Source organism: Dipodomys merriami, unplaced genomic scaffold, assembly GCF_024711535.1.
Source record: "Dipodomys merriami isolate MVZ:Mamm:240054 unplaced genomic scaffold, mDipMer1.0.p SCAF_13, whole genome shotgun sequence".
In the NCBI taxonomy this organism is placed as follows: domain Eukaryota; kingdom Metazoa; phylum Chordata; class Mammalia; order Rodentia; family Heteromyidae; genus Dipodomys; species Dipodomys merriami.
The window spans coordinates 22177385-22191124 of record NW_027202604.1 but is presented as its reverse complement, the minus strand read 5'-3'; the positions used below and the strand labels follow the sequence as shown (position 1 = coordinate 22191124).

The following is a 13740-nucleotide window of genomic DNA, read 5'->3' as shown; positions in this document are numbered from 1 at the left end:
CTTTACTTGGGAACAGCCTAGTGGAGCAAAGCTTCTAGCACATTCTGTGGAGGAGCATGCCTGTGGCCCTCCCGCATCTGGGCTCATGGGACTGGGAAACGCTGGAGCGCCGGGTCTCCCTCACCCCCTTCTGTTTCTTGCCCTCTTGATTCAGTGACAAGCATGGGAAATCCCCCGGGACATGAAGAGTAAAGGGCTTAGACCGGCCCCACTGCGGCCTGGAAGCCATTCATGAGGAGCTAACTCACCCTCCTTCCTCAGCACCAGCGCCTGTCAGCGACGAGAGGGTGCTCTGTGATACAAGCAGATGCTTGAGCATGGGGGCATCCCAGGAAGGGAGTTCTTAAGTCATCCATTAAATGATGAGTTCCCTTAGAAGCAAATATTGGAGCGCATTCTTCACTGGAGGAATGAGTGGCAAAGACTAGGTAGAAATACGTTTCAGGTGGTGATCAGTAGGCTTGACTTCTGCTCAGGATAGAGAGACCTGTGCTGCGAGGAAGTGATCACTGCCTCTGTGGAGAGTCCAAGAATTTGGGCTTGGGGACGGAGCTCAGAATACTGTTAGGGTTTGAATTGGAAATAGCGCCCCCCATCCCCCAATGGCTACGTGCTAAGAGTTGGGTCACCAGTGTGCATCACGGTTGATGGGTGGCTGAACTCTTAGGAGGTGGAGCCTAATGGGAGGAAGTGAGGTCATGAGGTGGGGAGGGGGTGGGCCCTTGAGGGAGATATTGGGAATCCAGAGTCTCCCTCTCCTTCCTCCTCTTCTTCTTTCCATCTCTGTCTCCCTCCCTCCTTCTCTCCTTCCCTCCTCTCTTATCCCTCCCTCCCCCCCATTTCTCTCTGTGTCTGCCTTCTGGGCCACCAAGAGGTGAGCAGCTTTGCTCTACCACCTGCTCCTTGCCTCTGTGATGTCGAGCCTTGTTACAAGCCCCAAATGACAGAGCCAAGAAGCCATGCACTCAGAACCTGGGCAGCCATCTATCAGCATCAGTCTTTCCTCCTTTTCTGTGGTTTGTCTCAGGGTTGTTTGTCCCAGCATCGGGGCACTCACATTTCTAAGCATCCATCGCCAGTTCTGTACCTGAGCGAGCTCTACCATTGCTGACGTGTCATGTTAGGATCCCCCTGCCCTCCAGTGTCTTCAGAGAGAGAGAGAGAATACAGCCCAGGTTAGGGGACCCTGGGATCAGAGAGATTGAGAAAGCAGGTCCCAGTCAGTTTACACCTCGGCTTCTACTTCCTCAAGGCTACTGGGTTCCTTGAGAAAACACACACACACACACACACAGACACACACACACACACACACACACACAGAGACACAGACACACAGACACACACGCATACACACACAGACACAGACACACACACAGAGACACACAGACACACACACAGACACACACACAGACACACACACACACACACGCTCTCTCTCTCTCTCTCTCTCTCTCTCTCTCTCTCTCTCTCTCTCTCTCCTTGCCACCTATTTTTCTTGCTTGGGATAAGACTTGGCTCCCAGAGCCTAGGGTTGGGTCTTATTTACATACAAACAATGCTGCTATACAACTTACACTGGAAGGAAGTCCAGGGGCCACCTGATTATCTCAATGGGATGTGGCCAGGCTGCAAAGCTGTAGGATTATTTGACATTTAACAGTGCTCATTGAACTTGAGGCCCACATGCTTCATCTCTGCTTTGGAGTAGTCCCCTCCGTCCTATGGTGGGTGGTCTAAGCCATTGTGTAATTTGCTCAGGAACCTACTGATGGGGCACAGGGGCACAGCAGGGTTGGCTCAAGGGGCTGCCTGAGAAGGGCTCTCAGAGATGGCTACTCTGTGCAGTGAAGAGAGGGCTGGGAGTGCAATGAGCAGCCATCCAGAAGACGGTCAGGCAAGCTTCAATTCAGCCCTGTGTTTTAAAGCAACCTAGTGGTTAACCATCACATTAGCAATTAGCCCTGGTGCACAGGACTACAATGGAAGGCGTAGAATGACAGCTGATCTCAGGTCATGGCATTTCTGCCGCCTTTTGAGATACTGCCCCACTGCATAGCTCAGGCTGGACTAGAACTTGCTTGTGCTTCTCCCTCCGTCCCCCAAAATTCTGGGATTATAGTCACAGACCACCATTCCAAGTTCAAATAGACCAAAGCCTTTCTACAAGCAACCATTCTAACTTACAAGGCAAAACTCATTTCCTAAGACACACAGACTGGACTTGCTTTCTGATACCTGGCCCACGTGAGGTGTACAGCACAGAGACTCTCCGACAATTTCCTGGAATGTCCTGCTCGTCCGACAGGGAGATTGCCAGTTCTAATGCCAAGCTAACTTCTGATGTGGGCTGTTATCTTTTCTTAGGCATGCAGGCAGTCTAGAAACTGCCTTCAAAACCCAGAACCATTCCTTCCTGGCCCAGGACGTGGCAGTCTGCCAGGTACCTGGAGGAAGGGCTGACAGTGGCCCAGCCTTCCTGCTAAGAGCCAGCAGTCTGTGAGGAGAGCTCTGTTTGTGATTGTTTTGGGGATGTGATTTGGAGGACAATAGGCTCATGATGGTAACCAGTTCCCATCCCATCCTTGGTTAGGAAAGTGAAGATAGACTGTCTGTCTGTCTGTCTGTCTGTCTGTCTCTCTGTCTCTCTTTCTTTCAATGTCCCTGTCATTGCAAGCCTTTTTCTTTTTCTTGGAGCTCAGTGCTAACACTCATGACTTGATCTCTGGAGATCAAAGGAGAGAATTTCGCAACTCTTCACCCCAGCATTCCCAGAACATGCATTCATACCCCAGGTCCCGGACATGCAAAGGAGTTAAAGCAGGGGGAATGGGGAACTGTGGAGGTGGAGCCCTGTTGCTGTCTTTCCAGGCTTGGGACATGAGGGTCTTGATTCTCAAGAGCTGGTGATTCTGCTGCATGGAAGTTCTTGGCAGCCTTTTCCAGAATGTTCTCTGAGCTGCTGCCATTGGGAATGTTGGTTGTATTTTTTTTTTATTCATAGTTGTTGTGTTATATGATAGTATGCCTTCTCTCTGGTCAGGTTTCTCTTGCCCTCGTTTTACATGTGGTTAGATGGTAGAATGCCTGCTTTCTTCTCTCAGGGTAGCTTACATGTTCGGTGCTTTCCCCAGTGGTTAGAAATGAACGCAGGAGTGTGCTCTAATAAACTGTCACCCTCAGGAATGTTAAAAGATGTGAGGCGGTCCTGGTGTGAATGACATTGTCCGGTGACACACATTGCAGCCCACCTCGGGTCTCTTTTGGGTGGATGTCAACTGCTGCCTGTCTCATGAGTGGCTCAAAACCTGGAGGGCTTTTACCGTAGGTGGAGGCTGAGATACCCAGGAGTTGGTGAGTGCCAGAGGCAGCTTTTGACTGCGGTGCCCAGACAGGCGCTGACATATCCCTCAGCCAGGGAGGTGCCGCCCAGGAGACACACAGAAAATGGTAAAGCGACACTTGGAGAGGCTGCCGAGCGCACCTTACCTTCTGGCTTCACCTGCAGATTGGTTGAATTCTCCTTTTGCTGGGACACTTGCTGGCTTCCCCCCACCCTCTCCCGGAAGGGGAAAGCCTTCCTTTGGGGCTTACCTCTGCCTGAACTGAGCCTCTCTGTGTATCGCAGGGGAGCTCGGCTCTTGAGCCTCATGAAGGGTCAGGGGACAGCGGAAGTGCCTGCCTCCTGCCTGCCCAGCTTCTCCTCCAGAGGGGAAGTGGTGGCTGGCATCGTGGTGAATAATGGGTAAGTGCTGTCTCTGTTCCATCCCTCAGGTGCATCAGTACTACAGCTGCCTCCCCGAAGAGAAAGTCCCCTATGTCAACAGTCCTGGAGAGAAGCTGCGAATCAAGCAGCTCCTACACCAGCTCCCGCCACATGACAATGAGGTAAGAGGCTGGAGGGGGGCTGAGATCATCAGAATCTTCTTTTTCATCATCAAGGCCATCATCAGTGAGATTGTGGAAAGCTCCCTCTGCTGATTTCTTTTTAGGGGGTTGCTTCCTTAATTAGAGCCTAAAGGAACTGACCAGCGCTTGCTATATGCGTGTTGCCAAAATAGAAGCTTAATTCTGGCCTGGATGCATCTCTGAGGCTGGCTATTTGTGGTCATCAGAGCTCTTCAGTTGTAAAAGCTTGCATTCTGGTGTTCTGACTTGACAAAGAATGCACCTGATGATTGCCTGCCTGTGTTGGAAAGAGGACTGGGGCTTCTTGGGCCATGTCAGGCCCCGCAACAATGCAGTAGAATTGTCAGCATCATTTCATAGTCAATGAGTGGATACAAGTTTTGCAGGCCAGGCTGCAGGAGTTAGATGTGCAGCTCTGTAGCTTTCCACATCTGTAACTTTTGTCACAGTGAAGCCTGGCTCTCACGAGAGCCCTCAGTCATACTTTTCAAAGTATGGCTGGTTCGCGGGCTGTCTTAGTGTCTGAAGCCAGAAGCACAGCCCTGAAGGCAGGTCCTTCTTACCCTTGAGTTCACATTGATCTCAAAGGGGAATCTGTAAACCTGCTTTTTAGAAGATCATGCTGGGAGGGGTCAGGAGTGTATGCTGGAAATTAATGTTTAGGTATCTGGTTAAAAAAAAAATAAGGAATTTTGTCAGATTGAACTCTTTAACTCTGACTGCAGTTAAAATAAAAGTGCAGCCTGGTGCTCATGGCTTACTCCTATAAGCCTAATTACTTGAGAGGTTGGAATCTGAGGCTCAAGGTTTGCAGCCAGAATGGACAGGAAAATCTGTGAGATGCTGATCTCCAATTAACCTGAAAAAACACTGTAATCGGAGCTGTGGCTCAAGCAGTATAATACTAGCCTTGAGTGAATAGCTAAGGTGCAGTGTCCAGGCTCTGAGTTCAAGACTGTATTGGCAAACCAAAAAAAATTTTTTAATGGAATGGGAAAATAATCCACCTCTGAACAGCAACTTCCTCCACCTATAGGCTGGATCCCAAAGAAACGAGTGAGTGCTACTTAGAATGTCTTCCCACATTTGAATAAAAAGTGATAATATAAAAGCCTGAAAAATAAATTTGAGGGGCTGGGAGTGTAGCTCAGTTGTAGAGTACTTACCTAGCATGCACAGGACCTGAGGTTAGATCCCCAGCACTGAAAAAAAAATGAATATGAGTAATCAAGGTCAAAGCGTATACAATTTTAAAAATTGAAACAACTCCGTAGAAAGAGGGCTCTTTCCTGTTGCTTGTTTCTGACATCATTAAACAAATGTAAATAATGTTTTCTCTTTTCAAGCTAAGGGCAGGCATTATAACCTGATGCCTGGTTCACTAATTTGGAAGTAAAAATGGAGCTTTATGTCTTCAAAAGCAGGCCCATAAAATACCATTGGGGGAACCTTGTGTTCCCTTTCTGGAACATTCCCATGGAGATTTCTTTCCTTTTTCTTTTCCTTAAACACACACACACACACAAACACACACACACACACACACACACACACACACACACAAACACACACACACACACACACACACACACACACACACACACACACTGTTTACTTGAGGAAAGGATGTATGATCTGTTCTTTTGTGCTTTTAGTGATTTGTTTTATATTAACGCTCTTTTGATAAACCTTTATTCAGATTATTACCCAGTGGACTGAACCAGCCTATTTGGCATGGCTCTTTTTGAAGATAAAGGATAATGATGTTCAAGCATATATGTTTTTCATTTTTTTTTTATCCCAGATAAGACCATTTTGGTAGATACAGTTGCCCTGGTTTCCAAACTAGGATATTAGGTTTTCCTGTAGCCAGCTTTGTGATGATCGGTCATCTGGGTAACACCATTGGCCTTTCTCATGTCCAGTTAACTCCTGAGTAAGATAAGATGAGGGGTGGAGGTGGATTTAGACCTGTGTGCTGGGATGAGAACATGGTGGTAAATAGTTCTCACCGATAACAGGGTTACTCCTGTTGAAGCTGCGTTGCATTCCTGGGGATGGAGAGATGGAAGAATGGAGGGGAAGTTTCAGTCTGGTGCTAGCAGGTGTCTCTTGGCTCTCTAACGCATCCCAGCCTCCATGTGTAGGAGCATCAGCATCCCCTGAGAGCAAAGTGGCCACCTACCACTGGATTCCTAGTGGTAATTGAGCCATGTAGTTTTGGTCTCTAATTTCAAGATCCCCTTCTAGTTATTACAGGTGATTATTTACTTATAGGCATGATATACTTTCTGCTTCTTAAATATATTTTGGGGATTTTTTTGTGAAAGTGAAATACTTTTAAAACCAGCATTACTAAATAATAGTTCAGGACTGGCCCAAATGCCCGGGTGTACAAAAGTACCTGGATCCAGGTAAACCTGCAAGGATCACCGCTGCATGGAGACCAGCATCTAGGCTCCACCCATTCTTTGCCACCACCGATTTACATGGACACACACAGGTGTGGAAGGAAGAGAACTGGCACTTGAGCCACCCCCGGTGACTTGGGTCTGGGTATGGTACATAGGACAGTGGGCTACTTCCAGAACCTTCAATCTGGCCAAGACTTGAGCTCCAGCGTTCAGAGACTTCAGTAAGTGGTGTGCATTAGTACCATGGTCAGAGGAGGCTCACCGAAGTCGCTTCATGCGAGACAAATGCCAGGCAAGGGCTATGCAACCAAGATGGAGAAAATGCGTGGGCTTCAGGACCCTCTATCCCCCATTGTTTGTGTGTTCAGGTTCGATATTGCAACTCCCTGGACGAGGAAGAGAAGCGGGAGCTGAAGCTGTTCAGCAGCCAGAGGAAACGAGAGAACTTGGGCCGTGGGAATGTCAGGCCTTTCCCTGTCACCATGACAGGGGCCATCTGTGAGCAGGTGAGGATGGAGGGCGTGGGTAGAGGCATTGCTGGGCATGCTCTCATTCATCCCTCAGTTATGTATTAAGTACCTGCTGTATGCCTGGCTCCTGTCTAGGCCTTGGAGATGCAGCAATGAGCAAAGGAGAGGAGAGTTTACTCTCGAGGAGCTACGAGGTGGGAGTCAGTGGGAGAGAAGCAGACAATAAATTGAATCAAATAGAAAAATAACATAAACCGGGCACGGTGGCTCACTCCTATAACCCTAGCTACCTAAACATCTGTGATTCTGCCTTGTTTCTTTCTGGGGAGAAATGTTTGTAAATGAGATGGTAGGGGAAACTGAGAAGAGATGAAAAAGCCTGCCCGAAAGGCAGAGGGAAATGAGAGAAGAGCTTTAAAGATAGACAGGGTTTGTTTTGTGGTCAGTCCTCCTTTGGTCCACTATTACAAACCCGGCCCCACTAAACTCCCCCTCTTTTGGGGGCCTGCCCCTCCCCAGCCTGGTGTTAAGCTTGGCATTGCGTCAGCGTGCAGTGTGGAGTGTCTAGGAGAGGGTGAGCCCTCCCTGCCCTCACCCCCACCCCCAGCCGCTCGGCCTCCTGCCTGCCTGGCTCCTATGTGCAGTTATGCAGACCTCTTTGGGCCCCACCTTCCTCTCTTCTTGTTTATCTTATGTAGGAGGAGGGGCAGGGGAAAAGCTGCCCTGCCTGGAACATAGAGCAGATTGCGTGGTGGCTGGCACGGAAATCACTTCTGCACAGAATGGAGGGATGCTGTCGGTCATGGCGCTGATGCTTCTGTTTTCCTCACAGTGCGGAGGGCAGATTAATGGTGGAGACATCGCCGTGTTTGCCTCGAGAGCCGGCCACGGTGTCTGCTGGCACCCACCCTGCTTCATCTGCACTGTCTGCAACGAGCTGCTGGTGGACTTGATCTACTTTTACCAGGATGGGAAGATCTACTGCGGCCGGCACCACGCCGAGTGCCTGAAGCCCCGCTGTGCAGCCTGTGATGAGGTCAGACCCCCCTCGAGGCCCCCGTTACTCCAGAGCCTGGCCTCTGTAAATTAAAAAACAAATAATCATTGATACACAGTGAAAAGCTTTAGATCACAGCCCAAAGCCTGGGCGTCATCATCAAGAACCAAGTACCTCTATGCAAAACTCCACAGCACTGGGCTGGGAAGGTGGCTCAGTGGTAGAGCGCTTGCCTTGCATGCCAGAGGCCGTGGGTTCGATTCCTCAGCACCACATAAGCAAAAAGAAAAAAAGCCAGAAGTGGCGCTGTGGCTCAAGTGGTAGAGCGCTAGCCTTGAGCTGAAGAGCTGAGGGACAGCGCCCAGGCCCAGAGTTCAGGCCCCATGACTGGACCCAAAAAAAACTCCACAGCACTGGTTGGTTAGAGAGACAATAGTGGATGGGTGGTGATTTGATTGTCTTGCTGTTTCCAAAAGTTTGGAGGGAAAATGCAGGGGGATATACTCCTGGATACTCCATCCAGCTGTCTCTGCCTCTTGCTCTAGAAGGTGTTTCCATGTGCAATGTCCGCTAAAACAGAAGAGAATGCCGGACCTCTTCCTCATATCCCCCAGGCTAAGATTTATACCTCAATTTTCTTCTAAGATTTTTATCTTTTTTTTTCCGGTTTTTAAATTTTGAAAAACCAAATGTTTTTAAGTAGCTGCATAGCGTGGTTTTAACTTAACATGTCAGTGTATGAGTACAATGCATCTTTTTTTTGGCGGGGGGGTCTGGTCGTGGAGCCTGAACTCTGGGCCTGGGCACTGTCCCTCAGCTTTTCAGCTCAAGGCTAGCGCTCTACCACTTGAGCCACAGTGCCACTTCCGGCTTTTTTCTTTTTGCTTATGTGGTGCTGAGGAATTGAACCCAGGGCCTCATGCATGCAAGACAAGTGTTCTACCACTGAGCCACGTTCCCAGCCCCCCAAATTGATTCTTTTTACATGAGACTTCCTTTTGTCCCAGCCCCATTTGTTTTAGACTATTTTCCCATGGATTGTATCCTGCACTCTTCTTGATAATCAGTGGATTATTATGAATGGATTTATTCCTAGGCTATGAATTCTGTTGTTAACACAATACCTCATTCCTTATCTATACCCCATTACCATACCACACTGATTATTATAGCTTTGTACTGTGTTTTGAAATCTGTGCTTTAAAATTGAAAACAACTCTATATATTAGAAGTTGAAACATGAATACTTGTGAGAGCCAGATAGGCACTATAAATGAGCATGACTCATTTTGAGACACAGGGGAGGGGTGAAGAATATAATCATGGGAGTAAGAATGGACATGGTGACTTCTTTTACTTAGTATTATCATACACTGTGTTCTAAAGGAAAAGCTAGCGTTTCAGGTGTTGATAAGACATTTCCCACTTTAGAAAATACTTAGTCCAGTGTGTACGTGACCTGTCTCTCCCTTATCCTGCTTTCTAGTCTGTAGAGTTCTCTTTCTCTTATTTAAATGTAGCTGAGTTCCTCCCTGGTGCCATCTTTAATTTGTTTCAGGCAGGTGCAAACGTCAGAGCTACCGCAGCTGTAAAATAAACATCTACATACAGGCTTTTGCTTCAGGACTGTGGGCAAGACCTGCTTTTTTTGCTTCTAGTTTAGGGTAGTTTTCCCTCCTTTGAGGTGTGTCTACGGTAGCCTGCTTTCAGACACTCACCACCTGGCTTCCTCTCTACAGATCATCTTTGCTGACGAGTGTACTGAGGCTGAGGGGCGACACTGGCACATGAAACACTTCTGCTGCTTCGAGTGCGAGACCGTGCTGGGCGGCCAGCGCTACATCATGAAGGAGGGGCGGCCCTACTGTTGCCACTGCTTCGAGTCCTTGTATGCAGAATATTGTGACACCTGTGCTCAACATATAGGTGAGTGCTTGGTACTCTCAGCTCCGTTTTCTGGGATTGGATCTCCCCTAGAATCTCTTTGGTTGCATGTAATAAAAAGCCCAACTCTTACTCGTTTAAGTAACAAAAGGGAATTTCCTTGATTCATGTTAACTGGAAAGATCATGGAGAATGTTAGCTTCAGGTAAGGATGGATCAAGGGTTCTAGCAAAGTCTTTTATTTTCTATATTCCTGCTCAGCTTACTGCATTCAGGAGCAATCTGTCTTCACAGGACCCCACTTCCCCATTAATTATTGATTTTAAATACTTGGATTGTCACACGGAGAGGTCCACAGTGTCACTTCCAGTTTCGGATCTTATCTTATTTATCAGTCCTCTTTGCTGAGTTCTTTCCTCCTCGATAAGAGTAGATGATATACCTTCCCTCTCCCTTTCCCACCCTGCTTGGACAAAATCAAATCAGCAGAGGAAAGAAGCAGTTGACCCTCTTGATAAAGGGAACCCCGTAACTTTGCATGATTTGAAAACATCAACAAAAGCCAGTGTATCCGGGCCCTGGTGGCTCACACCTATAATCCTGGCTGCTCACAAGGCTGAGATCTGGAAGATCACACTTAGTTGGATCTCAGTAAACCAGTAAAAAGCAGAAGCAGAGGCATGGCTCAGGTGGTAGAGTACCATCCTTGAGTGAAAAAGCCAAGTGAGAGCAGGAGGACTTGAATTCAAACCTCAGTCCTTGTACCAAAAACAAAAACAAAAACAAACGCCAACATAGATCTATTCAAAGTAAGAGACATTGCTCATAAGCTCTGAGCTTCCCAATAAGTGGCAAACCCAAGATGGTAGAAATCATTTCACCTTTGCAAGTAAGAGAGTTGTTCCACCCTTCAACAGTGGGACCCTGGTCTTTTCTGAAGCTTACCTGTTCCTAGGCCATCTGGATGTGAACTAGACCTATCTGGGAGCCCATTGTTGTCCCGCTTCAAAGGTTTTGGTGGTAGATTCAGATGAAAGCTTAGCTCTTTAGAGAGCGCTGTGTGCTGGTCTAAGCCCAGCGGTGCAGACCCCTGTTGGGTGCTCCCAGGTGACTTGTCCCTGAACTTTCTTCTCCTGTGGTAGGCCTACACCCTTACACCCACGTCCCTTGAGGTCTGTGCCTAGGAGTCAGACCCGCTGTCAGGACCTTTTATCTAGCTATACTTTGCTTCCTGCCCTTGGGTGATAGCAAATCCTCTTTCTCCAAACATCTTCCCCTCTCCTTCCAACCTAGGGGTGCCCCCACCATGTGCCCAGGAAGCTAGCTGTCTCGGAGAGTAGAACGGTCAGACACGCAGACTCGGGTGCTGTGAGCTAGGAATAGGGACCTGCACTGCACAGGTGTCTGGACACCTGGAGCATGAGGGACCTATGATGTCAGGGTGCTGGAGCTGTGCATTGATCCCCGGCTGCTCACATGGGTTCAGGTGAGCACTTCATGGCTGAGACCGGAGGCTGAACGAGCTTCTTCACATACTACCATGTAGAATGTTCACCCTGCAGCTTTGGAGAGAGAAAAATCTGTCACTCAGTCACATGCCCCCAGGAAGGCCCTCTGCTCTGCTCTTTCCTTTCTGCCTCCTTTCCGCTATCCAGGGCTTTCGGCGGCATTCTCCCTTGCCTGCCTCTTAAATCCACTTTAAAAAATAAAAGGCATCCGTGTTTTGCTAGCAAAGGGACCGTTGTAACCTGAAGTACTGTGGGCTGTTCTTGTTGAATTGCTGCCTGTGATGTTTCTTTGTAAATCCACTTTTCTGCAAAACATAATTTTCCTGCCACAGCAAGAGTCTGCTCTGTATCTCAGGCACACTTCAGTCGCTGGGTGCCGCACCTCCAACCGCACTGTACAAACATTCCGTATTTATCCAGCCGCTCAGTGCAGACCCTGCATCAGGCAGCCGTCGCCAGGGCAACGGGACACTTGCCGGCATGCAGCAAAGTAAACAGTCCTGTAAACAGAGTGAGTTTGAAGAGGCAGCAGACAGACAGACACCCTCGGAGAACTCCGAGGGCTTCAGAGAGGGAAGAGAGGACGGCTCGTTCAGCTCAGATGTTGAGCGCAGAGCCCTTTTCCAGATGTCCCAAGTTCAGGAGCAGTTCAGAGCATGGGCTGACATGGTTGATGTTTATCAGGGAACCATGATCCGCTGCCTGCCGGGGGCCACGTAATAACATTCCTCCCCCTTCTTCCCTCTACCCCCATCAGCCCTCTCCCTGGAATTGGCCCTTGAGCAGCCTGAGCTGTTTGTTTCCTTGCAGGAGTTAGGGGGGCGGCGGGAGGAGGAGGGGTCGGCTAAGGACCTCACTTCCCTGCTCTAGGGTGCCAGCAAGGCTGCGAAGTGTGCTGAGCAGCTGCCTGCAGTCAGGGTCTCAGGGACCCACGGGCAGCCTGCACCCAGATCTCAGATCTCTTAGCACATGGCAGAGGAAGTGGAAAGTTGCAGAGGGAAGGCTGTGCAGCCTCAGAGCTCACTCCTAGAGGACATCGGGGCAGTGACCCTTCACGGGCAGGGAGATTCTAGCCTAATACGGCAAAGGAAGAATAGCTGAGACTAATCACCAGCAGCCCAGGGCAAAGCTGGCTGCTTGCACACTCAGTTAATCCTCACACGAATTCTGTAAAGGAAGGATGGTTACCTTCCACATGGCACTGCTGGGGAGACCAAGGCATGGAGGGATGAAGCCACTTCCTTCAGCTCACACACCTAGAAAGTGGCAGAGCTAAGACCCGAACATCTTCCCAGAAAGGGGTGGAGGAAGGATTCGTTTCCTCTTTGATATAGTACAGAATTGTACATTCCTGGGCCTCCTGCCCCCTCCTCAGAAGGGGGAGTCCATGGACGGTTAACTCTGTGGTTCTCACCCGCCGCCACCCGCTTCCCCTCACTAGTCCTGGGAACCCTAGGTACACAGGTCCTGGGAACTGATCTACGATCCTGCAGTGCCCTCGTAGCCACTCCCTCTTGGTCCTTAGGGCCACACTTCTGTACCATGACATATGTGGTGAGGGGGTTCATCCATTCAGTATAGGAATGAGTGCATCATGGCCTGTTGGGCATCAGGCCATGTTCCAGGTCCTGGAGATGCTGCAGAAACTTCCAGCTACGTCCTCATAAAGCGTCCCTTTTAGAGAGAGGGGGGGGGAGAGAGAGAGAGAGAGAGAGAGAGAGAGAGAGAGAGAGAGAGAGAGAGAGAGAGAGAGGGAGATGGAGATGGAGACAGAGACGGAGACGGAGACGGAGATGGAGACAGAGACAGAAAGACAGAAAGACAGAGACAGAAAGACAGAGACAGAGAGAGAAGAAAGAATACACCAGTGTATGCATATGCTACTGGTATGATGTCACCCAGTACTAATGCTATAAAGAAAAGCACAGTGCCAGGTGCAGTGGTTAAACTGTAGCCCCAGCTACTCAGGAGGAAGAGACAAAAAGTATCATAGTCTATAACCAGCCCTGGCCAAAGTTAGTACAAGACCCAATCTGAAGTGATGGACAGGAGCGATGGCATAAATAGTACAACATTACCCAGCAAGCACAGGGTCTTGAATGCAATCCCTAGTTCTGGAGGTGGGGGGTAGGAGGGAAGGGAGGAATTTAGCAGATGAGAATGGAGAACAGCCAAGGCCCCTATTAGGGCAGACAAGATTTCTCCAGGGAGTTGGCCTACAAGCATTGTGCTACTCAGTTTTCACCACTGTGACAAATACCTGAGAGGAACATCTTAAAGGAGGAAAGATTTGTTTTGGCTCATAATTTCAGAGGTTCCATTGTTTCTGGGCCAGTAGTAAAGCAAGGAGTCATGGTGGAAGGGTATAATGGAACAGACCTTGCTCACCTTATGGCAGACAGGAAGCAGATGGAATAACCGGAAGGGGATGGGCGAGTCATGACCCATGTGAGACCCACTCTCAGAGGCCCCTCCTCCAGTGACTGCTTCTTCCAACTAGGGCCCAGTTCTACAGTTCCACCACCTCCTTGTACTCAATTCGTATTTTGACTCTATCA

At 49.0% G+C, this 13740-nt stretch overlaps 1 protein-coding gene across 4 annotated transcripts in view; it reads left to right on the top strand.

Moving 5' to 3' along the window:
- Prickle2 (prickle planar cell polarity protein 2) overlaps positions 1–13740 on the top strand; it is a 314539-nt gene that overhangs the window by 261760 nt on the left and 39039 nt on the right. For all 4 annotated transcript variants that reach the window (XM_070018885.1, XM_070018886.1, XM_070018887.1 and 1 more), the window contains 4 exons: positions 3775–3888; positions 6692–6829; positions 7626–7829; positions 9530–9716. In XM_070018885.1, coding sequence (XP_069874986.1) covers positions 3775–3888; positions 6692–6829; positions 7626–7829; positions 9530–9716 — 643 coding nt within the window. The remainder of the gene's footprint in view (positions 1–3774; positions 3889–6691; positions 6830–7625; positions 7830–9529; positions 9717–13740) is intronic.